Source organism: Biomphalaria glabrata, chromosome 12, assembly GCF_947242115.1.
Source record: "Biomphalaria glabrata chromosome 12, xgBioGlab47.1, whole genome shotgun sequence".
NCBI lineage: Eukaryota > Metazoa > Mollusca > Gastropoda > Planorbidae > Biomphalaria > Biomphalaria glabrata.
This window is the reverse complement of record NC_074722.1, coordinates 7068317-7092228: the sequence shown is the minus strand read 5'-3', so window position 1 is coordinate 7092228 and position 23912 is coordinate 7068317. Positions and strand designations below refer to the sequence as shown.

The window sequence follows — 23912 nt, the reverse complement described above, 5'->3', positions numbered from 1 at the left end:
AGTTTGGAATAGTTCTTTTAACTCTAGACATGCTGACAGATACAGAAACAGAACTATAGAATGGAAATGTTGACGTCATGACTGTTTTTTTTTTGTGTATGCTGAACTTTATTCATAAATAAATGTGAACTTCAAGTCTTTCTTCTTTAAATACGCAGCAATGTACTTATCAAACTGTTCACTCTGAGCTACTGTCAAGTGATTCTTCCAGTCGCCAATGATTCCTGTAGAAAGAAAAAGTTTATTAGTTTTTTTTATCCTTACTGTAACCTGTATCTACTTTGTTCGTGAGCTGTATGTATATTGTTTCATGGTTTAAATGTGAAATCATTTAACTGAAGAAAAAATATCAGCACTGTGTCAATTCAGTGATTTTGTTTTAAGTTGTTTGACCTATAATTACGACACCTCCAAACCGCATAAGTCAGATGACTTTGGAAATAGTACAACTCAAGTCTCTCTCAAAGAGAAGAATGGCGATGAAAGAAATAAAGGAAAATGACGAGGAAGCGAAGAAAAAGAAAAACACAACAATGATAAACTTGTAAATGAGATTCAACTGCATTGAAATGTTTTGTTTTTTTAATCTTGACCAAACCTTTTCTGCAAAACTTCAACTCCCCATAATTCATTGCTTTATGGAACGCTTGAAATTCATCGGGTTGTACTTTGGCTCCAGTCTCTTCAAGTCTCTTCATTTGGTCAAAACTGCAAGCGTTGGCGACATCCTGACAGAAGTCATCACTGGCTGGTACATTGAGAAACTGAGCCAAGTCTTGAAGCGTCCTTAGTGGATCCTTGACATCAGGAAGTTATAAAAATAACTTTGTATAATCCATTCATAACAAAACGATAGCAATATAACTGATCACAAATTTATAACATATTATATAACAATATTTATACCATATTAGAACAAATGTCCATAACAAGTAAAGTTAAATAGACAAATTGTTCCATCGTTAAATTGTTGAAAGAATACTTTAAGTAGATATCATTAGACAGAACAAGAATAGAGAGTTCTTCTTTCTAACTATTTGTACTAAGCTTTTATCGACTCACTCTGTCCCTCTAAATGGTAAAAAGTTTGAACAAGTTATTTCTACCACACCCATTTTTGGATCAAGTTGAAACTTTGCATAATTAAACACAGGCTCATATAATTCAAGTATATAAAAAGTATCACCTAGTCAATTAATTACTGGTTATTAATTATTTTGTTTGATACCAAAAAGGGAAATTAATCCTTCAGTATTTACAGATACATTTAAATATGTCGGGTTTTGTCCGCGTAAAGAAATTATATAGGTTATGTCACACACACCCATTCAAGTTTCAACTTTTAACATTTATTTATTGTATCTAACAAAAAATGAATCTTTTTTTAGAAATTAAACAATAATTCTATTAATTATTGCTTATTAATTATTTGTTTGATACCGAAAAAGGGAAATAGCCTCTACATTATCATCGTTTTAAGTGTCGAGTTCTTCCTTAGATAAGCTTTGGGTTTTTTTTTTTGTTCATTTCAAAAGAAGTTTTTTTTTTCACTTGTTTTTTTTTATGTAGAGAAAATAATTTGTAACGTTTAGTATACTGCCCTTTATGTACAATATTATCATTGTTATTAATCTTATCTAAAAATCTTATGATGTCGTTTACCTACATTTTCTTTTTATTTTCTAGAAGAATTGTGCCAGGAGGAAGTGTTCCACATAGAGACGTACCTTTTTCATGGCTTCGTAGTAAATATGTTTGACTGGATGATTGGGATGACTTCGTTCAAACTCGGATATTTGCTGCAAGAACTCCAGCTGAGATGTTTGTATCTCTGACAATGTATGCCAAGACGAAAGAAAAGATTTAAACAAGCAAAATATATATTTACAAAATCCTTTTTAAAAAAAACAAAGCTTATCCAAGGGGAAGAACTCTGAGGTACAACTATATCTCTAAAAATGTAGAAGTTATTTCCCTTATTCTTTATCAAACAAAATAATTAATTACCAAAAATTAGTTGACTAATTGATTGATGTGTTTTTATTCATGTATTATCATTGAATTATTGTTTAAAAATTGTTGAAATTTTTCACAATTACTAACTGTCGATGACAAAAAAAGAGGAGATAAACTTGTAATATTGAGAGCTATGGCAGGGCTCCTTTAATTGCATATAAGACTTTTTTATTTAAAGTATTTCTTGTTATTTTTTTTTTTTTTTGAGTCTCAGATTTTTTTATAAGCAAAAGATTTGTAGCAAATGAGTAGCAGTCTTACTGACATCCGCAGTGGCAGCGTCCAGTAACGTCTGCAGCTGAACATCTTCCATGTTGTAGGTATTCTTTAAATGCCAGTAAGCGGAGACGATGGTATCCTTGGGATTTCTGATCACGTGAATTATCTAAAAGATAAAATACAATCAGGACACTTCTCAGGTTAACTTCCTGGTCTAGAACAGTAGAACTTAAGGTTGTCAAGCTACATTGGAATCATATTTCCTGCACTGCCGCTCTGCGAGTGATCTCCGATAAGGAATAGAGCAGGAAGGACAACTCCTCTAGCAGTGCTCTGTCAAGAAACTGGGCTGTATGTGATCAGTTCCACCGCTCCCATATGAATCTGGTGATCTTTAAGTGACCCCCAAATGCGTTCCATATTAGCTTACAGGGCTGACAAAACTCACTCAAGATATGCTAACATGCATCAAGATCTGCCAGTAGAGGTCATGATATGCTAGCAGACGTCAAGATATTCTAGCAGACGTCAAGATATGCTAACAGACCTCAAGATTTGCTAACAGACGTCAAGATATGCCAGCAGACGTCAAAATATGCTAGCAGAAGTAAAGATATGCTAGCAGACGTCAAGAGATGCGACAACGTTTCCTACGATTCCCTAAAGTGGCAAAACCGGAAATGCCTGGTTTAACACTGCGCTAAAATGGATCGTTCGGACCTGTTCAGTAGTAATAATGGGTTGTTTTTCTTCGCGCTACAAATGGTGCACGATACCACAAGCCTCATCTCAGTTTTTACCTAACTGTTCTGCTATGTTTGAATAGGTGTCCCACGAACTGTTGGAGTAACTATCAGTAGGCCAACTCGTAAAATCATTTCTATTTCATATTTCATATTACATAGCAACAAAGCCAAAGTCTAGAAACAGGCTTGACACCTTACCAAATTGTGACCAAATATTAAAATTCAGCTTATCAATATTATGCCAAATATCAAAGTGCGATATTAATCATGTATTGCGCACTGTAATGTTGCACATGTGTAAATATCTTATATTATAATTATATACAACTAAATAATAATGCTGTATATATGGTTGAAATATTTTTGTTTATTTTATTTAAACAAATATAAAATAACCCTATCCATAATAATAACCAAAGTGCCAAATTTTCCGTTTAAAAGTTTGGAAAACATGTAATTATATTCAATACAAGGACTTATACCGATATGAAGCTTAGATCAGAGCGAATTCTTTTTCGGAAGAGACAATTTAGCTTAACATAGACTCACTATTTAAAGTTAAAATTGTCAAAATGTGTATAAACCTGGACCTACTAACCTTGATTTTTTTAAGAATTATTTCTTGCGGGAGATGTACCATGACATTATGTGAGTTCAGAACCCTTGGAGAATGTTCCTTTTCAGCTCTTGCTAGTCCCTCCGGGTTATCGACCTGCACGTGCTCCTTGGTCCTCGTCTCGTGTTTTGTCGTCTGGCGAAGTAGCATCTGAGTTATCTCCCATAGCCAATGATTTCCTTGACAAAGGTTTTAAAAAAATATTCTAAAATAGCGGAATAATTAATACTTTTTTGGCTCTTTCTGTAAAGATGTGGAGGACCCAAGAGACTGGAAATAAAAAGGGTGAAAATTTGGTGTTTAAAGAATTGATTTTCGTTTGATAAAATATATTATATATTATTAATAACATATGCCTAAAAAATATAAAAGACAATTTATTCCTCACCGTATTAATTTATTCATTTCATGCATGTTTATTAGAAACTTAAACTCTGCTAAGACGTTGTCTTTTGTTATTGTTTTTTTTTTTTAGGGAGGGCTGATTCATACAACCCGTTCTTTGCTCTAATGTCGTAAGGAAAGAAGGAGCAGTTATTAGATTTGTCCTAGCATATTGATTAAGAAATAAACCATTATTTGTGAATATTAAACTAGGTTGTGTTTTGTAGTCCAGTGTTTTATGTTCAGTGGTTGACTTTTTATTCTTCTGTCCTGAAGTGTCTCCAAGTTTACTGATCGTGTTGCTCTAGTCAAATCTGAATATTTGGTTCTTCTAGTCGCCTAGTCTTTGTTTTTTGGCCTCCCCCTCCCCCCCTTTTATTTAGTACTTCACATTAATGAATGCTCTTACATGTGCCCTAAATAGAAGATTTGTACTGACACTAGTGAGTTGCGAAACCAGATATTGAGATACAAACAATGGCTACTAGTCGTCTGCTTTCTCCCTCTGACGTCATCGCTCGTTTACGTCAGCACGTTCAATGAAACACTGCGATGCATCGATCAACCAATGACAATGTAGACTACCTTTTGACCTTTACCTATCCCTTAGTCTGTGTGACCGTTGGGGCACCACGCAAGATTCTTTGACCGTCCTTCTCCATTCCTCTCTGTCCTTTGCCTTGGTTAGAACCTCATTCAATGGCAGGCCCGTCCATTCTTTTATGTTGCCCTCCCATCGTTTTCTCTGCCTCTTCTTCTTTTTCCTGGTGCTGTTCCCTGACTACATCAAGGGCAAACTCTTTTGAATGAAACTCGCTTTCAAAACAGTCAAGTATTCAAAACCTAATCGTTTAACTACCAGCAGAGGCGTAGTAAGCAAAACGAGCGCCTGGGGCAAGGTAGTTTACTGCCCCCCTCCTCCCCATTTATCATGAACATCACATGGAAATATAGCCTTATAAATCAAAACTATTTAACAATAGTATAATACAAAAAAACTTAGAATATATTACCTAACTACTAAAGTATCTACTTACAATATTTTTTTTTATCACCTCTCTTTGTGTAGCGTCCCCCATGAGGGTAGCGCCCGGAGCATCGTGCCCCTTTCCACCCCCTCTCACTAAACCTCTGACTACTACAGATATTTTGTATTTCCATAGTACCACAAATAAAAGAATGCTTACACTTACCACTTTTTGGGGCGCCGATAATTATTACATCGTCCTCCCTCATGCTGAACTTTCTCAAGTTTTCCACATGGGACACTGGGTCACCTACACCTGGATACAGAAACACTTTCGCTCCGTACAGCTCCGGCACCGAGTTTCTCAGAATCGCCAGGTCATCAAGCGATCCTCTTTGATCCCCCATGTGTGACGTTTTGCTTATGATACTACAAGTGTTTGAGCAAGCCCATGAAATGACTCAACAAGTACTAAGCGAAAGTAAGTAAAACTGATAAGTCGTCTTTGTGTCTGTATTTAATTCGTTGACAACAATCATAATCTCTAAGTCTCCTGTCTGTTAAGGTTACAATAGTCTATTCCGTTCACATTTAAAGGCATACCCATATAGATAATGACTGCCGCGCGTGATTCTAAATGTCGAAACAATGCGAGGATTACTTTAAGATAAAGGTCTTTGTTACTACGATATACAGACCTACCACTGACTTGACCTACGTAGCATTTAAGTTGACATTTACATAGCCGTCTACACTTTATCTTGGTTATTTATTTTCAGTGATGGATTTACCTATAGGCAACCACAAGCTTAAGGACCCACATTTGCTTTATGATCCACAATTGCTGGAGTCCCACAAAAAGTGTTTCAATGACATTTTTTCTTTTTTTTTTAAGAAAGAGCAAGGAAAACATTGTTTATTACGAGGGGCCCTGAAATAGTTTACGGTCTAATGAAGTGTAAATCCAGACTTATTAATTAAAGCAAAAAAAATGGGGGCGGGGTGTAACTAAAGGGTATAAAACTCTAGACTTCTGAACCAAAGCTGTCTGACAGTCAACCCAACCCACCAATCACTAAAAGTGTGTCTGAAACACTGCGCCTGTTAGTGTTGGAAAAGGTTTAACTTGTAAAGGTCACTCTCTTTGTCAGTGACATCCAGAAAGAGGCAGAGCGTGTAATGTGACACCAATCATTGGAATACCTGAGCATTATGTTGAGCCATTGGAAAAATCTTGGAAGAAACAGCCACCCGCTCCATCATAACTACATCAAGTCGTCGCAAGTGGGCGACTTCTATCTATCAGGACTAGAACCGAGCGGTAAAGAACTCGTTCGTTCCGGACTCGGTCAAAGATGTTGTGTCTGTCCTATTAACGTGAATGTTTCTGTTGTGTTGTCTTTATATGAGACAAGAGTCCTTGTAATCGCAACAAAACGGCGCAGACACACACACACACACAGTATATTATAAGGACTATATATAATCTAAGATTGGTTATTCTTTCCAGTTTGTCTGGTATGGCGATATAATTTTTTTCTCCAATGAAGTCCCGGGACAAATAATCTCCACCAGTTGACACCGAGAGCTCCCGGAGTTCTGTTAGAATCACCACAGACTGAAAAAATAAATATAGCATCTGTAAGTAATTTTTTTTCTCAGTCCCCAGTACCGATAAGGCTCCACGAGCCTCACCAACCTTCTTTTCTATGTAACACCTCCATTGGGTCAAACGCTTACTTTACAAAATTATAACAATAATAATAATAAAATTATAATTTAAAATCAAATATATACACCACTGTAATACCACATAACGATTGAAACCATTGGAGACAGAAAAATGTTACCAACAACTAAAGGATAACTAACCAAGAATAAAGGTAAACACACACCAATATTTACACACTAATACATGCATGACAGCACCCACATATCAAACATAGATATATCCACACAATCATCATAGATATATCCACACAATCATCATAGATATATCCACACAATCATCATAGATATATCCACACAATCATCATAGATATATCCACACAATCATCATGGATATATTCACACAATCATCATAGATATATCCACACAATTATCTTGTGCATGACCCAAAGGGCTACAAAACAAGGTGCCGAGAACTTCTGAGGGAGTCCAACACATTAAGTAGCCACTTAAGAACACATACAAATACATCCTAGATCCTAATACAAGCCCAACATTTATTTTATGTAAATAAATCCATAAGTCTTTTTTTTTCCACTTTATTATCAAAAAAATACATTTAAAAAAACAACGAATTTTATGGTATCACAACAAATGTAAAAGCTTTGTTCAGAAATTGTTCATAGTTCTTGCTTTCATTTGCTTGTCCTTTTTCCTGCCCTAGTCGCATGAAGGTCCGCATAATTTTAAGCCATACAATCCACATGGGCTTGCATCTCACACGAAATGCCTGATCTCCGAAGTTTTGAAGTTTTTGTCTTTATTTACTAGTAAAGTCCAACAGTTCTGGGACACATACACACACAGACGTTTTTATGGATGGTGTGTTGTCATTCTGAAACTGTGGGGGAGGCTTGTATATACAATATCCTATGGAAGCCCAAAGGTTCCAAGAAGTCTAAATGTTTTTGTTGGAGCGATTGAATTCCTGAAACTGTTGATATAAGAAAAACAAAGCAGACTAATCAACACAAAACATTGTTCGTGTACATCACTCAGTCATAAGTCCCACGCCATTGTATACAGGCTGAACTCTATTACTATGACCGCTTTCCCAAATCACTAGTAGAGAAACCTCCACAAGTTGACAGACCGGTACCGGTCTCCAGATGTTATTTTTTTTAAAGGAAACCTCAGAATTTGCGCTATTCAGGTTTAGCTTTATCATCATAGGAATCCTTGGGCTTTATGCCTCTTTTCTTTGCCTCTTTTTTGGGCTTTATATGCCTCTTTTATGGGCCATTTTGCCTCTTTTGTGGGCTTTTTTTTTTTTTTTTTTTTTTAATATGTTTTTATTTGTAAGTTATCATAATTCACAAGTATTAAATCATAAACAATTGAAAAGTGATTAACCTAAAAATATAATAACAGTAACAGAAATATTATTTAATATCAAAGACATACTACCTAACCAATGAACCCCCTAAAGACAGAAAAATGATACAAGTATACTCTACTCCAGAACAATCAACACAATATCAGATATCCCTGACCCCCAACACCCTATTTCTGGAAAACTACATGAGCATTATACAGGTATATGAAAATCAAACTAGATAATTCTCTACCCTAAAGTCCATTATTTTTCTAAATGTTATTTCCAAGTGATTAGGATCAAACACCTTATTATTATGTAGACATTTGAGCCAGGTAGCCCAAACAAGATTCCTGTATTCGGAAACAATAATCAAGTTAAAGTTATGTATCATTTTATTTTTTAGTTTTGGCAGCTTGTTTAAAATAATAGACAAGTTAACATTTACATAATTGCCACAGTTTGCTTCCAATAGGTCCATTACAGTACTTCTAACTTGAAGGAATAATGGACATTCCAAATACATGTGTTTTTCGTTATCAGAATTTTCAAGGTGGCATAATAGACATTCACGGTCATTTGCCCGTCTTCTAACCATAGGGGTCATCCCAAAGATAAGTCTATAACTAATCTCTCTAGCTTTTGGTGGGATATGTTTACTGTGTAGGTTTATGAATGTGTCCTTGAATTCTGTCACCCCAAGAACTCTCCCCCACTTAATCCTATTCACTAGGCTTTCCTGTAACAGCTTTTTAAGTGTTGTGTATGATTCTTTGGTTTTGTTGTGTATTAAATGTTCATTACCAGGTAAAACTCTTGAAATAGATCTGTAAAATGGATGAGTGACTGTACCAAAATAGTGAGGAGTATCATTGTGTATTGGAAGAAGACTACTTAATCTTAAACCATAATAGTAAATTGTCAAGGGAAAGTTTGTTGGGTTTCCAACTACTTGACCTACAAATTTTAGCCTTAGCGACTGTATTTTTGTTTTAACATCTTGCAAGTTTATCCCCCCATCCTCTTTGTTTTGAATGAGTGTAGTGTGCTTAATGCTCCTAATAGTGTTTTTAAATATAAAGCTTCTAATTAACTTGTTCAGCTTGTTTAAGAATTTAGGAGGTGGCTCTGTAATGTTAGCTAAATAGACAATCTTTGGAATGACCAAACTATTTATCAATACAGCTCTACCAAATATTGTAGAACCTGTGTGCTGATAAAGTTTAATTAAGTTTGAGGCTTTGACAAAAATATTCTCCCACTGGTCTTTACAATAGAACAAGGGATTACAGGTATAGACAATACCACAAATCTTGATTTTATCAACAATTCTGAAAGCGCAATTCTCTTTGAATTTCCATTTCCCTAGTCCCATTACAGAGGATTTATTTATATTTATTTTTGAACTACTAGCTTCTCCGAAAAGTGTAAATTTCTTTAGTATATTCTCAATATCTTGCTCTGAAGATGGAAAAAAGGTTGTATCATCCGCATAGGCTTTGACTTTGATGGTTGAGAAGGAACGACCCGGTATATTTATCCCAATAATGGATGGGTCAGATCTTACAGATTCCAAGAAGGGTTCCAAGCAAAGGATATACAAGAAGGGGGATAAGGGACAGCCCTGTCTGACAGACCTTTGTATGAGGATACTCCTACTGAGAGAATGATTAATTATCAATCTACTTGTTGCATTGGTATAGACAAGCTTTATATATCTGATTAACAGGGAACTTATTTTACATTTCTCAAGCTCCTTGAACAGGAAGCTATGGCTTTCTCGGTCAAAGGCTTTTTCTTGATCTACAGATAAAAGAGACACATTGAGGTTTTTATCCTTACTGTACATGATAAAATCCCGTAAAAAATGCGTCATGCCGTCAATTTGAACACCCCCTGAATGACAAGATTTACATTTACTGTCAACTTATAGCATAATTTTATGTATCTTAACGAGTAAGTTCATGCCTAAATAAACAAGCGAATAACAATAAAACAACAAGAAGAAAACATTAAAAAAAAAACTTTTTAAAAAAAAAAAGCTTATAATAAATGTTATATATGAAATTTAAGCCCAATGATTTGCAGTTCTTCCATAGCAATACGAGGATGACTACTATATATGCGACTTTGAAAAATCTTTCAAGTTGTAATATTTAACCACTTTAATAATTTGTTAAAATGTCACATTTCAGTATATGCGTATTGTATTGTGAAAATAAACAAATATTGATTCATTAATTCATTAAATGGTTTGTCTTTTTGTTTTCTGACCACTCAGAAATAAAACGTTTCCCAAGCATCAACATTAAAATACTTTAAAATTTTATTCAAAAATGAAAGCGTAGTTCAGTCCCTTGGTTTTGATGCAAGAATCAATGAAGGCGTCAAATGTTTCATTCTGTGCTACTGTGAACATATTTTTCCAATCTCCAATGATTCCTGTATAGAAAGGAACAATATATTTTAACACTCATTCTAATCACACTAAACGGCTGAATCGATGTGTATTTTTTACCTTTACCTATCCCTTAGTCTGTTAAACCGTTAGGGCACCATGCAAGATTCGTCGACTGTCTTTTTCCATTTCTCTCTGCCTTTTGCCTTAGAGCCTCTTTGAATGGCAGGCCTGTCCATTCTTTTGTGTTGTCCTCCCTTTGCTTTCTCTGTCTGCCTCTTCTTCTTTTTCCTGTTTCTGTTCCTTGAAGGAAGCTCTTTACGAGCCCCGAAGATCTTGTAATATGGCCATAGATTTTAAGCTTGCGTTTTTTTTTTCAGTAGTTGGAAGGTCATAATGGGGTCCAATTGCTGCAGTAACCCTGTCTCTAATCTCTTGGTTTCTGGTGCGGTCTTTGAATTCACATACTAATGTGTTTATATTGTTTATAAATATTCTTTTAATCTAAGCCAGTAAGATTTGGGCAGGAGGCGCTCGACAGCCTAGGCTGGCTACCCACCTAGGAAAAGGAAAGCTCCAAGTTCGAACCTCTGCTGCATTGAAGCTATACCCAAACATGCGAAAGGCTTTAATAGTGAACTCTGTGAAAAAATCAGGAGCCGGTGACCCTTTAGTAGCTTGCAGCACACGACTCTACGCCCTGGCAGAGTCTGCGAAGCCGCTAATCGGCATTTGCCGTTCGTTTAAATACATAGAGGGCTTATTCAACTTAACTTACACTTCAGTCAAGTACAATTTCTTTCCATTATTGAAGATACCAAACAAAAGAATTAATTACCAATAGTTAAATAACTTATTTTTTTTATTTTGATTGATTCTTGTTTTGTCGGTTACAAGAAACAATCCTGTAAACTTTCAGACTTGATTTGAGATGAGGGTGAGGGAGAAATAACGTGTACAAACTTTTACCAAACAAAAAATTAGTTTTTGTTTCATCAACTTACTACGAGACAAGTATAGATTGTCAATAAAGAAAACTTTATACATATTTTATTTTTTTTATAGATATAAATGAATTCCACTCCATAAAAGCGTCTACAAATGAAAATCTGTCAATTTACCTTTTCTATAAAATTTTAGACTGCCACCAGCACCTGTGATGGCATCATTGAGTTCCTTTGGAAAATCCTTGGCTCCAGTCTCTTCAATTTTCTTCATTTTATCAAAGCTGCAAGCGTTGGCCACATCCTGACAGAACTCATCACTGGATGGTACATTGAGAAACTGAGCCAAGTCTTTGATTATCTTAACGGGCTCCTGTATAAATTAAAGGTTTTTGAGAAGATTTAGTAATTAGAAAAAAATAAGATATTGCACCAGAGTTGCTAGTTCTAAATGATCATTAGGTCGGACTTTAAATATCTTTTCTAGTTTTTGTGATCAAAACGTGACAGACGGACGGACAGACTAACTACACAAACTCTGAGACATCCAACCAAACACAGATTTTTTGCAAATAAAAGATTGCAAAAAGAGGAGACTGTGAAGCGTCCACCCAAAGATCATAAATAACATTCCTATTTTCAAATATGTATTTAACAAAATATAAGCCCTAGGAGGTAATTAATTAATGACGTTTTATAATAAGATAATATCGAAAGAATATCCCAGCGTCCTTGCCTTCTTCATGTCCTCATAGTAAATGTGTTTGATTGGATGATCTGTATGTGTTCGTTCAAACTCTGACATCTGCTGTAAGTAGTCAAACTGAGTTGGCAGCTGTGCTGGTAAGATAAAAAAAAACAACATGTTTTTAGAAACAACGAAACAAATAAAAAAAATATTTGTTAAAACGTATTTGATCACGCAAGACAGTTAAAAAAAAAGAAGTCTTCAAGAAAGTTAGGTCAAACCTGTACACGACCATAGATACACTCACACAAACACAGTAATATTTATTATGAAAGAGAGATATGACCATAATGGTCATCCATGCACAACAAGGTCAATGTTAACTCACACTTTCCCATCACGGCATCTAAGAGGTCCTGAAACTGAAGATCTTTTGCGTTGAAGATAGTCTGAGTGTGCCAAAACATGGAGACAGCAGTGTCTTTGGGATTTCTTATGACATGGATTATCTGGGAGGAAAAAAAAAGTTTTTAAAAAGATTAGCTTGACTAGAAATGGACCTTGGTCATTCAGTGTTGGACCAAGCATTCTACTTCTTTGCAGAACCAGCCTTAGGCATAAAATAACTAGGCAGCCGACAGGGCCTCTCACGTGACTTTAAAAAGTATTTGGATAAAAATAGCAAAACTTGGATGAAATCTCTAACATAGAAGAGCTCTTTGGCACTCAGTCTACTGACCTAGCTCTGTCTCTTTCAAATCTCAAATAGAAGCTATCTTTGGCTCTATGTCTACTGACCTAGCTCTGTCTCTTTCAAATCTCAAATAGCAGCTATCTTTGGCACTCTGTCTACTGACCTAGCTCTATGTCTCTTTCAAATCTCAAATAGAAGCTATCTTTGGCTCTATGTCTACTGACCTAGCTCTGTCTCTTTCAAATCTCAAATAGCAGCTATCTTTGGCTCTATGTCTACTGACCTAGCTCTGTCTCTTTCAAATCTCAAATAGAAGCTATCTTTGGCTCTATGTCTACTGACCTAGCTCTGTCTCTTTCAAATCTCAAATAGAAGCTATCTTTGGCTCTATGTCTACTGACCTAGCTATGTCTCTTTCAAATCTCAAATAGAAGCTATCTTTGGCTCTATGTCTACTGACCTATCTCTGTCTCTTTCAAATCTCAAATAGCATCTATCTTTGGCTCTATGTCTACTGACCTAGCTCTGTCTCTTTTAAATCTGAAATAGAAGCTATCTTTGGCTCTATGTCTACTGACCTAGCTCTGTCTCTTTCAAATCTCAAATAGAAGCTATTTTTGGCTCTATGTCTACTGACCTAGCTCTGTCTCTTTCAAATCTCAAATAGAAGCTATCTTTGGCTCTATGTCTACTGACCTAGCTCTGTCTCTTTCAAATCTCAAATAGAAGCTATCTTTGGCTCTATGTCTACTGACCTAGCTCTGTCTCTTTCAAATCTCAAATAGCAGCTATCTTTGGCTCTATGTCTACTGACCTAGCTCTGTCTCTTTCAAATCTCAAATAGAAGCTATCTTTGGCTCTATGTCTACTGACCTAGCTCTGTCTCTTTCAAATCTCAAATAGAAGCTATCTTTGGCTCTATGTCTACTGACCTAGCTCTGTCTCTTTCAAATCTCAAATAGAAGCTATCTTTGGCTCTATGTCTACTGACCTAGCTCTGTCTCTTTCAAATCTCAAATAGCAGCTATCTTTGGCTCTGTGTCTACTGACCTAGCTCTGTCTCTTTCAAATCTCAAATAGAAGCTATCTTTGGCTCTATGTCTACTGACCTAGCTCTGTCTCTTTCAAATCTCAAATAGAAGCTATCTTTGGCTCTATGTCTACTGACCTAGCTCTGTCTCTTTCAAATCTCAAATAGCAGCTATCTTTGGCTCTATGTCTACTGACCTAGCTCTGTCTCTTTCAAATCTCAAATACCAGCTATCTTTGGCTCTGTGTCTACTGACCTAGCTCTGTCTCTTTCAAATTTCAAATAGCAGCTATCTTTGGCTCTATGTCTACTGACCTAGCTCTGTCTCTTTCAAATTTCAAATAGCAGCTATGTTTGGCTCTTTGTCTACTGACCCAGCTCTGTCTCTTTCAAATCTCAAATAGAAGCTATCTTTGGCTCTATGTCTACTGACCCAGCTCTGCCTCTATCAAATCTCAAATAGAAGCTATCTTTGGCTCTATGTCTACTGACCTAGCTCTGTCTCTTTCAAATTTCAAATAGAAGCTATTTTTGGCTCTATGTCTACTGACCTAGCTCTGTCTCTTTCAAATCTCAAATAGAAGCTATCTTTGGCTCTATGTCTACTGACAAAGCTCTGTCTCTTTCAAATCTCAAATAGAAGCTATCTTTGGCTCTATGTCTACTGACCTAGCTCTGTCTCTTTCAAATCTCAAATAGAAGCTATCTTTGGCTCTATGTCTACTGACCTAGCTCTGTCTCTTTCAAATCTCAAATAGAAGCTATCTTTGGCTCTATGTTTACTGACCTAGCTCTGTCTCTTTCAAATCTCAAATAGCAGCTATGTTTGGCTCTATGTCTACTGACCTAGCTCTGTCTCTTTCAAATCTCAAATAGAAGCTATCTTTGGCTCTATGTCTACTGACCTAGCTCTGTCTCTTTCAAATCTCAAATAGAAGCTATCTTTGGCTCTATGTCTACTGACCTAGCTCTGTCTCTTTTAAATCTCAAATAGAAGCTATCTTTGGCTCTGTGTCTACTGACCTAGCTCTGTCTCTTTTAAATCTCAAATAGCAGCTATCTTTGGCTCTATGTCCACTAGTCTAGCTCTAAGCTATAGAATACTCTAGATCAGTGATGCCTAAAATACGGCCCGCGGGCCACATCCGAACTTCTCTCCAAAATACAATAAATGGGAATGTAAAATAGATGATACAAAAATAACCGAACCGTGTCCTAGCCATTTTTAGTTGACTTCTTTTGGTAGCAACGTGATTGGTAGCTTGTTGGTCGACATTTGAGTGTTGAATAAATGGGAATGATGAATAAAAAACTTGGCTTTGAGTGAACACAATAAATAGAAAAATAGACACATTTTGTTTTGTCTGCTCTATTGCTTTTCCATTTTCGCAATGATGTGGCCCGCGACAAGAGTGTGGGAAATTTATTTGGCCCGCGGGCTGAAGAAGGTTGGACATCACTGCTCTAGATCATACAGGTATGTTTTTAATAAATTGCGTAATTTTTTGTTTTCAGTTTTAATTTTATATATTTTCGGTTTGGATTGATTTTATCATTCCTTTGGGGCCACGAAATTCACTTCGCCTAGGGTGTCCATTTACCTCATGCAGGCCCTGTTCATTGAGCTAGCTAATTAACTCATAGCGAATTATAATAGGACAACAATTTGAACATTGACTGATTGCTGCTAAATGTATATCTGTGTGTATGTAGATGACCACAGAGTCGAATTCCACAGGATATAGTGCATGGTGGTGTAACAAATAGGGAGTGAGCGGAAGAACGTCCTTACTGATGTATAGAAGCTTAACATGAAGCTTCTCAAGATTGACACCAACGGTTGATTAAAACAAAGAACAGGGTATGACCTCATGGACAGCAAACATAATGAAGGAAGTCCTGGATCAAAGATGTAAACACATCAGAAGCGGAAAAAAAGCGGAAAACTTTGCAGAGTCTGGTAATTACCAATCCCTAACATGTGACCATAGATGTGTTTCAGTTTAAAGGATTGGCCTCTTTAGTCTAACAAGATCCTAGAATAAAGGATAATAAAGAATTTCACTTATATTACACAAATACGAAAAGACACAAGGGGAGCATATCTATGTTAAAAAAACTCTCTGAATATCATTGTACTTCTTTAGTTTACTATCTTGGTTGTGGCTCACTATCTGGTAACTAATTTATCAAAACGCATTTATAAATCTACATAAATCGTGACCTCTAACCTTTGTCTTCTTTGAAATAATTTCTTGTGGCAGATGTACAAATGGATAATGGGAATTCAAAATTCTAGGCGAAGGCTCCTGTTCAGCTCTTTCCAGCCCGCCAGGAGATTCAAGCATGACTTGTTCTTTGGTTCTTTTCTCGTAGTCCGTCGTCTGCCGAAGCAACATTTGAGTTACCTCCCATAGCCAGTGAGTACCTGAAAGACAAAATCAAAGAATAGTTCTGAGTTTTATTTGGATTGTTTTTACCTTCATCAGTCCCCTAGCCCGTTGCGTTAAAGAATACATATGTTATGGCCACACACAAAAAAAAACTGTGGCCAGATCGCCAACTGGCCAAGAATTTTCCGAAAATGTGTAGGGTTTCGTCCCCTTAGATAACTGAACACGCTATTTCTCCAACACCCATTAAAGTTGAAGCTTTAAACATTTATGTATTTGTACCTAACAAAACACAAATCAATTAAAAGATTAACAAATAAGTCAAATAATCATTGGTTATTAATTGTATCGTTTGATATCGAATAAGGAAAATAACCTAGATTAATAAGACATATGGTTGTAAGTGCGGAGTTCTTTCTTTTTTATTTAATTTTTTTTTTAGTATTAGTATTTTTTTTTTAGTTTGATTGTTAATTTGACAGGTTTCAACATGAGTATTGTTCCTCGGCTCGTGGGAAGCAGAACGTTATGGCGCCGGACAGCTCTAAACTCATTGTCACAGTTCTAAACTGAATATCATTTATCTTTCAAGTTGAGCATACATGAAGCCCCTAAAAGCGCATTCACTTACCACATTTAGGAAATGCCGCTACCAGCACATCGTCGTCCCTGATGCGTAATTTTCGAGTGGCCTCCACGTGGGCGACTTGGTCTTTGACTCCCGGAAACGGACGCATCTTCCAGCCGTAAGCTTCTAGTAGAGGTTTATTGAAGAGTGAAGGCGTCCCAAAAGGAGGGACTTCTCCGGAGTCTGACGACATTCCTACCAATAGGATCCTGAAATCTAACAGCGATTGATATCAATAATAGCGTAGAAGCTAATTTTCTCTAAGATCTAGATTCTAGCCATTTCAGACGTGTTCAAAGTAATATTCTAATTTGGTTTTAATTAAATTTATGATTAATCATTAAACAATGTGTTTAAAGATCTATTACTATATAAAAATACCCTTTTAAAAAGACAACTTATAGAGCGTCTGTTTTTCTCTGAATAACTTATGAATGTTAGATTAAAAAACAATGAAACCTCCCCCTCCTCCCGAGAAAGAATCCTGGATAAGCGAATGTATAAATCTACTAGACTTTATAATATTTCAAAGTTAGGCCTTTAGATCAAGACTTACAAGTCGAGGCGCGAAAATTTTCTGAACATTCATTTTTTTAAACTCTTGAATCAATAATGCCTAATTTTCGGAAATTCCCGAACGCTATAGTCCTTTCAAAGCCGATGTTTGATCTAGACCTAGATCTAGTTCTCTAGTCAAATTTAAATGTATTTCGTTATTTTTACTTGAAAAATGATAAATGTCAAACTAGAGTTTTTGGCCGTGTTGCAGACGAACTAGTAATTCTTTTCTCAGCATATATATCAACTGTAAAATTTCTAGAAAAATCGTTAGAGCCGTTTTTAAGATCTGTGTCCAAGTCCACCCTTCGCCCACCCACTCACCCTCTCTAAAGTTTTGACTCCTGTAGAGTATTGTAATAACAACACGCTAATGATGTATTACTTATTTCTGTAACTGGACACGGCTTCAAAAGATTTTGTCGTCTTTCAGTTATACAATAAATTTAATAAATACAACACTTGTGGCCTACTAAATACAACACTTGTGGTCTACTAAATACAACACATGTGGCCTACTAAATACAACACTTGTGGCCTACTAAATACAACACTTGTGGCCTACTAAATACAACACTTGTGGCCTACTAAATACAACACTTGTGGCCTACTAAATACAACACTTGTGGCCTACTAAATACAACACTTGTGGCCTACTAAATACAACACTTGTGGTCTACTAAATACAACACTTGTGGTCTACTAAATACAACACTTGTGGTCTACTTAATACAACACTTGTGGCCTACTAAATACAACACTTGTGGTCTACTAAATACAACACATGTGGCCTACTAAATACAACACTTGTGGCCTACTAAATACAACACTTGTGGTCTACTAAATACAACACATGTGGCCTACTAAATACAACACTTGTGGTCTACTAAATACAACACTTGTGGCCTACTAAATACAACACTTGTGGCCTACTAAATACAACACTTGTGGCCTACTAAATACAACACTTGTGGCCTACTAAATACAACACTTGTGGCCTACTAAATACAACACATGTGGCCTACTAAATACAACACTTGTGGCCTACTAAATACAACACTTGTGGTCTACTAAATACAACACATGTGGCCTACTAAATACAACACTTGTGGTCTACTAAATACAACACATGTGGCCTACTAAATACAACACTTGTGGCCTACTAAATACAACACTTGTGGCCTACTAAATACAACACTTGTGGCCTACTAAATACAACACTTGTGGCCTACTAAATACAACACATGTGGTCTACTAAATACAACACATGTGGTCTACTAAATACAACACTTGTGGTCTACTAAATACAACACATGTGGCCTACTAAATACAACACTTGTGGCCTACTAAATACAACACTTGTGGCCTACTAAATACAACACTTGTGGCCTACTAAATACAACACTTGTGGCCTACTAAATACAACACTTGTGGCCTACTAAATACAACACTTGTGGCCTACTAAATACAACACATGTGGCCTACTAAATACAACACTTGTGGCCTACTAAATACAACACATGTGGCCTACTAAATACAACACTTGTGGCCTACTAAATACAACACATGTGGTCTACTAAATACAACACATGTGGTCTACTAAATACAACACTTGTGGCCTACTAAATACAACACTTGTGGCCTACTAAATACAACACTTGTGGCCTACTAAATACAACACATGTGGCCTACTAAATACAACACTTGTGGCCTACTAAATACAACACTTGTGGCCTACTAAATACAACACTTGTGGCCTACTAAATACAACACTTGTGGCCTACTAAATACAACACTTGTGGCCTACTAAATACAACACATGTGGCCTACTAAATACAACACTTGTGGCCTACTAAATACAACACTTGTGGCCTACTAAATACAACACTTGTGGCCTACTAAATACAACACTTGTGGTCTACTAAATACAACACTTGTGGCCTACTAAATACAACACATGTGGCCTACTAAATACAACACTTGTGGTCTACTAAATACAACACTTGTGGCCTACTAAATACAACACTTGTGGCCTACTAAATACAACACATGTGGTCTACTAAATACAACACATGTGGTCTACTAAATACAACACTTGTGGCCTACTAAATACAACACATGTGGTCTACTAAATACAACACATGTGGTCTACTAAATACAACACTTGTGGCCTACTAAATACAACACTTGTGGTCTACTAAATACAACACATGTGGTCTACTAAATACAACACATGTGGCCTACTAAATACAACACTTGTGGCCTACTAAATACAACACATGTGGTCTACTAAATACAACACATGTGGTCTACTAAATACAACACATGTGGCCTACTAAATACAACACTTGTGGCCTACTAAATACAACACATGTGGTCTACTAAATACAACACTTGTGGCCTACTAAATACAACACTTGTGGCCTACTAAATACACCCAAGTTGACAGCACTCGTAATATGCAGCCTAATACAGAGAAACAAATTGATTAATACCTGCTATGTTTTTGAGTCAAGAACTGTTTAACGCTGTATGCAATGAGAAACAGACCAATTTTCTCTTAAATCTTGTCAAAATATATCTGACTAGGTCCTAGAACCTTCAACTGAGACAACAGCATATGTTACATTTCAAAGTATGGGGGGGGAGGGGTGCGCTGAAAGTACATGTGACTGAGAGATAGAATTGTTGCCTAATACTCGTTAATCGAATCAGAACATTTTTAAATGTTTTTTTTTTTAATAAAATAAATAATATTTGCGTATGGAACTAAAGAGCCGCATCTTAACATCCAAAGAGCCGCATGTGGCTCGCGAGTCGCAGGTTGCCGACCCCTGGACTAGGGAAAGAATATTATTAGACCTATACGCCAGTGTCATTCAACGATGATTGACGCGTTCTGGATGTGGACCGCTGTGTCAACGTTTCAAAGCGCATATCAGTTTCACATTATCTTTGCAGTAACTCACTGAATCAAGAGGGTATATGATTATTTAACACAGGGAGTCAGTCAACTAACAGACCTACCCCAATCCTAGAGCAGGGCCGGCTTTAGGTTATTGGCGCCCCAGGCTAAGTCAATGGGGTGGCACCAGATGAAATAGAAAAACAAAAATGAAGACCGAAAAATACGCCATGAATTAGAAACCTTCACGTATCAATATCTAAATCAACAAATAGGCCTAAACTAAATAGCGCCGATAGCATGAATGTACTTTATGGTCACTAGACTAAAAAAACGTTTCGACATTTCACTAAAAGAAAGAAACAATGGTCTTCTAAGGTATATAGTCTAACAAGTAGATCTAAACATTAGCGAACAAACCTTGAATCAACGTAGAGACTTCTATGGCCTCCTTTAGTCACGAAGCGACTATGGATCATCTCATGGAAATGAGATGAATGCCTGGGCATTATCTGTGGTCGGAACGATGTCGCCCTCACATCAGTTCCCCCCACGCAGCTGATGTATCCAAAAGAATGGCAGTGCCTATACAGTTTGGGGGTCAGCGGCGTCGCAGAGGTTTTAATTCAGAGTTTTCCTTCTCTTAGATGGGTAGCCAGCCATGGCTAACTAGCCCCTCCTGCCCGAAGCTTATTGGTTAAGGCGCCAGTTACTCGCCTGTTAGTGAGAACAATTCCGCCGGAGTCAATATTTGAGCCACACGTGAAGGCCAGGAATTGAACTGGTTGTCAGAGGCTATTTGAGACGCAAACCAATAGGTAACATTTTATAAGTATTGGAGTGCTTACATCTATTACCACTTCCGGCAATGACAACCTTGCGGAACCAACGTCGAGACTTAGAGCTAAGTAAGCAGACATAGAGCAGACATAGAGCAGACATAGAGCAGACATAGAGCAGACATAGAGCAGACATAGAGCAGACATAGAGCAGACATAGAGCAGACACAGAGCCAGAGAGTTCTTCTATATTTGAGATTTGATCCATGTTTATACATTTTTCTAAAAACAAAATTCTATGAGTCTTGTCTAATCATAGGCCTTGGGCGGCTGCCTAGTTTGTCTATGTCTAAGGCCGGCCCTGATTGTAGACTTTCGCTCGCCGTTCAAAAATATGTTCATGTTTAGTTGAAGTAGTATGTTATCCTTTCAAATGTCCTACACATTTTGGTTGTTTCAAGGCGCGGGCAATGTGCTGGCGCCTGTGTTTATTGGTCGTTGTCTAAGGTAAATGATAGAGGCCTCGCAGTTCAGCTTGGAACTAGAGGGATTCAACTCTCAATTCGCGATTGTACAGCTCTACTTGTAGCCCCAGTGTGTTTTGTATAAGTAGATCTTAATCACGTACACTAATATCACAGAACACCAGAGTAAAATGGACAAATGTTTAGCGTAGAACTTTAATAGACTTTGTTTTAATCATCCACATAACAAACAAAGAAAAATACGAATTTAAAAAATGAAAACTTACACATCCAGGAGACTACGCTCAAACAAGAAAAATATTCAAAACAATCTTTTTTTTAAACAAAGCTTATCTAAAGAGAATAACAACAAAATCACTGCCATGAATCTAAATTCTGCAGGAATAAGCTCTCTTTTTCTATATAAACCAATATTTATGAATTACCTAAAATTAATTGATTAGTTGTTTTTCTTTCAATTGATTTATGTCTTGTCATCGACTATGAATAATTATGCAAAATTTCAACTTGATCTGAGACTTGTGGGAAGTGGGAGAAAAAATAGAACCAGACAAAAGTAATAAGGGAATTAACTCGCCATACAGCCACATCTTTCAATAAGTAGCATTTATTTCCCCTTTTCAATGCCAAATATAATAATTAATTACCTAATAAATAATAAACTAATTGTTTAACCCTTAAAACGCGTGTGGTAGTTTAGTCTCTAAACATCAGAATTGTAATTCCATGTTGTATGAACTCATTGTAAAACAGCTCAGCACTGTAAGGGTTAATATTTGTTTTTGTTTCTTTTGTTAGGTGCAACATTGTGCGAAATTTCAACCTGATCCGAGAAAGTGTATTGGAGAAACTACTTGTACAGAAATTGTACCAGACAGACAGAGAGACAGACAGTGTCTATATAAGCTTTGTGATAAATGGGTAGTGCCTAAACTTTGCCGTCAGCGGAGAACCAGATCAAAATATTATAAAGAGCAAAGCAAAAAAATACAAACATGAGAAGAAAAAAAACAACAATAAGCGGGGATTGCAAACTTCCACTTCACGAGAGACTTCTTGTCTCCACAGAACCTAGGTCAACTCGCCCCGTTCAAGATCAGGTCACGTGATCACGTGACAACAAAAGAAAGATTTAAAAAAAAAATAGGTTATTTTCCCCTTCCCCAGCAGTTCAATAAATCTAATTTAATAAATGAATATGAATTAAAAACAGAAATAATGAAATTAAACCAGAAACAAGAATTTCGAAAAAATTAAATAAAGTCAGAACCGTAGTTGAGTGTTTTGTTACAACACGCACACACACACACACACTATTAACTGATTGACTATTAATTAGTTTATAAAAATTAGGCATGCCAATTTTTAGTAGGAGGCTGGGGGGGGGGCTGTAGAAGAAATATAAAGATAGCATTTCTTATTCCATACGCTAGAACAAATTCGTACAAGTGCCACTTCTTCCCTGTTGCCAATAGAGAATGGAATGGGTTGCCTGAATCAGCCCTGAAAACCAAAGACTTAGATTGACACATGAAATTCGTAAGACGTAATTATCTTCTTTTTTTTTTTAAGAAACGTCTGTAATCTATAAGATAAGATGAGTGCTAACAAGTGCTAACAAGTGCTACAAGTGCTAACTTTGTTTTCTTACCGTGAAGACGAAATGTTTACCAGCTTTAGATTTGTTTCCTGGCTTCTAGACAACAAATAGAAGACCTTATGTTAAACACAACTCTATTGAGTTCAGTTCACTTCCGTGTTGTAGAGAAATATTTAGCGTTGAGTGTTGAAAGTTGAAAAAAAAACAATAATAATAATACATCTCAGTGGCGTAACAAGGGTGGGGAATGGGGGTCCAAATATGAAAAAAAAAACGGGACCCCCCCCCCTTAAGGGGGGGACCAAGTGAGTATACGAAATTAGTGTTTATATTAAATATTAAATATTACACCATCACCTCATGTCATATTGTCGAATGTCAAATTGCAGCGGCCCTAAAAGAGGTCAAGCCCCCAGGGCCCCCAAATCCCTAGCTACGCCCCTGATACACATTTAATAAAGTGTAGGAAAACCTACCTTAAAACTGCTACTGCCCAGGCTTGTCGATAGTCAACCTACAGTGACATAGTAACTCAAACTTGCCTGGGTTAACATAGTGCTGTGTTAAAACACTATCTGTGAGCCATTCCTACCTTACCCTTACAAACTCTGGTCCGGTTTAAAAGGGAAAAAGTTTAACCATTTTTTTAGTTGGCTTACTTTCATTTTTATCAGAGTTCAACCCAGAGAGCAGTGGCGTTCTAAGGTTGGCGTCAACCAGAGCGGTAGGCCCATTTATCAGAGGTTTTGTTTTAACTAAGACCTAAAGAAACAACAACAAAAAAAGCAACAAAATTATGTCCTTCTGGAAACAACTTTT

At 36.5% G+C, this 23912-nt stretch overlaps 2 protein-coding genes across 6 annotated transcripts; both read right to left on the bottom strand.

Moving 5' to 3' along the window:
• Positions 1-95: 95 nt before the first annotated feature.
• LOC106060254 (sulfotransferase 1B1-like) lies at positions 96-5695 on the bottom strand. The gene is made up of 6 exons (XM_056006257.1): positions 5175-5695; positions 3580-3776; positions 2278-2401; positions 1728-1831; positions 599-797; positions 96-224 (listed from the first exon to the last, which is right to left on the bottom strand). Exons 1-6 carry the CDS (start codon positions 5353-5355, stop codon positions 109-111), a joined length of 921 nt encoding a protein of 306 aa, XP_055862232.1. The 5' UTR covers positions 5356-5695; the 3' UTR covers positions 96-108.
• A 2242-nt stretch (positions 5696-7937) lies between these two features.
• LOC106065333 (sulfotransferase 1A3-like) lies at positions 7938-23729 on the bottom strand. Of its 5 annotated transcripts, none has more exons than XM_056006251.1 (7): positions 23570-23729; positions 16770-16982; positions 15977-16173; positions 12410-12530; positions 12070-12173; positions 11511-11706; positions 7938-10433 (listed from the first exon to the last, which is right to left on the bottom strand). In XM_056006251.1, exons 2-7 carry the CDS (start codon positions 16957-16959, stop codon positions 10318-10320), a joined length of 924 nt encoding a protein of 307 aa, XP_055862226.1. In that variant the 5' UTR covers positions 16960-16982; positions 23570-23729; the 3' UTR covers positions 7938-10317. The 5 variants fall into 5 exon arrangements, with proteins under 5 accessions (XP_055862226.1, XP_055862227.1, XP_055862228.1 ...); XM_056006252.1 differs by having other exon boundaries at positions 16770-16975; positions 23570-23722; XM_056006253.1 differs by lacking the exon at positions 23570-23729 and adding an exon at positions 23145-23200.
• Between the last annotated feature and the right edge of the window lie 183 nt (positions 23730-23912).

Bases quoted from the DNA above. Each gene is read 5' to 3' on its own strand.
- LOC106065333 (XM_056006251.1), bottom strand. From the start codon at position 16,959: ATGTCGTCAGACTCCGGAGAAGTCCCTCCTTTTGGGACGCCTTCACTC. The intron at 12,531-15,976 runs GTTAGAGGTCAC...TTTTCCTCCCAG, and splicing joins TTATTTCAAAGAAGACAAAG to ATAATCCATGTCATAAGAAA. The intron at 12,174-12,409 runs GTGAGTTAACAT...TTATCTTACCAG, and splicing joins AGATGCCGTGATGGGAAAGT to CACAGCTGCCAACTCAGTTT.
- LOC106060254 (XM_056006257.1), bottom strand. From the start codon at position 5,355: ATGGGGGATCAAAGAGGATCGCTTGATGACCTGGCGATTCTGAGAAAC. The intron at 798-1,727 runs GTACGTCTCTAT...CCTGATGTCAAG, and splicing joins ACTACGAAGCCATGAAAAAG to GATCCACTAAGGACGCTTCA. The intron at 225-598 runs GTTTGGTCAAGA...TTCTTTCTACAG, and splicing joins GTTGAAGTTTTGCAGAAAAG to GAATCATTGGCGACTGGAAG.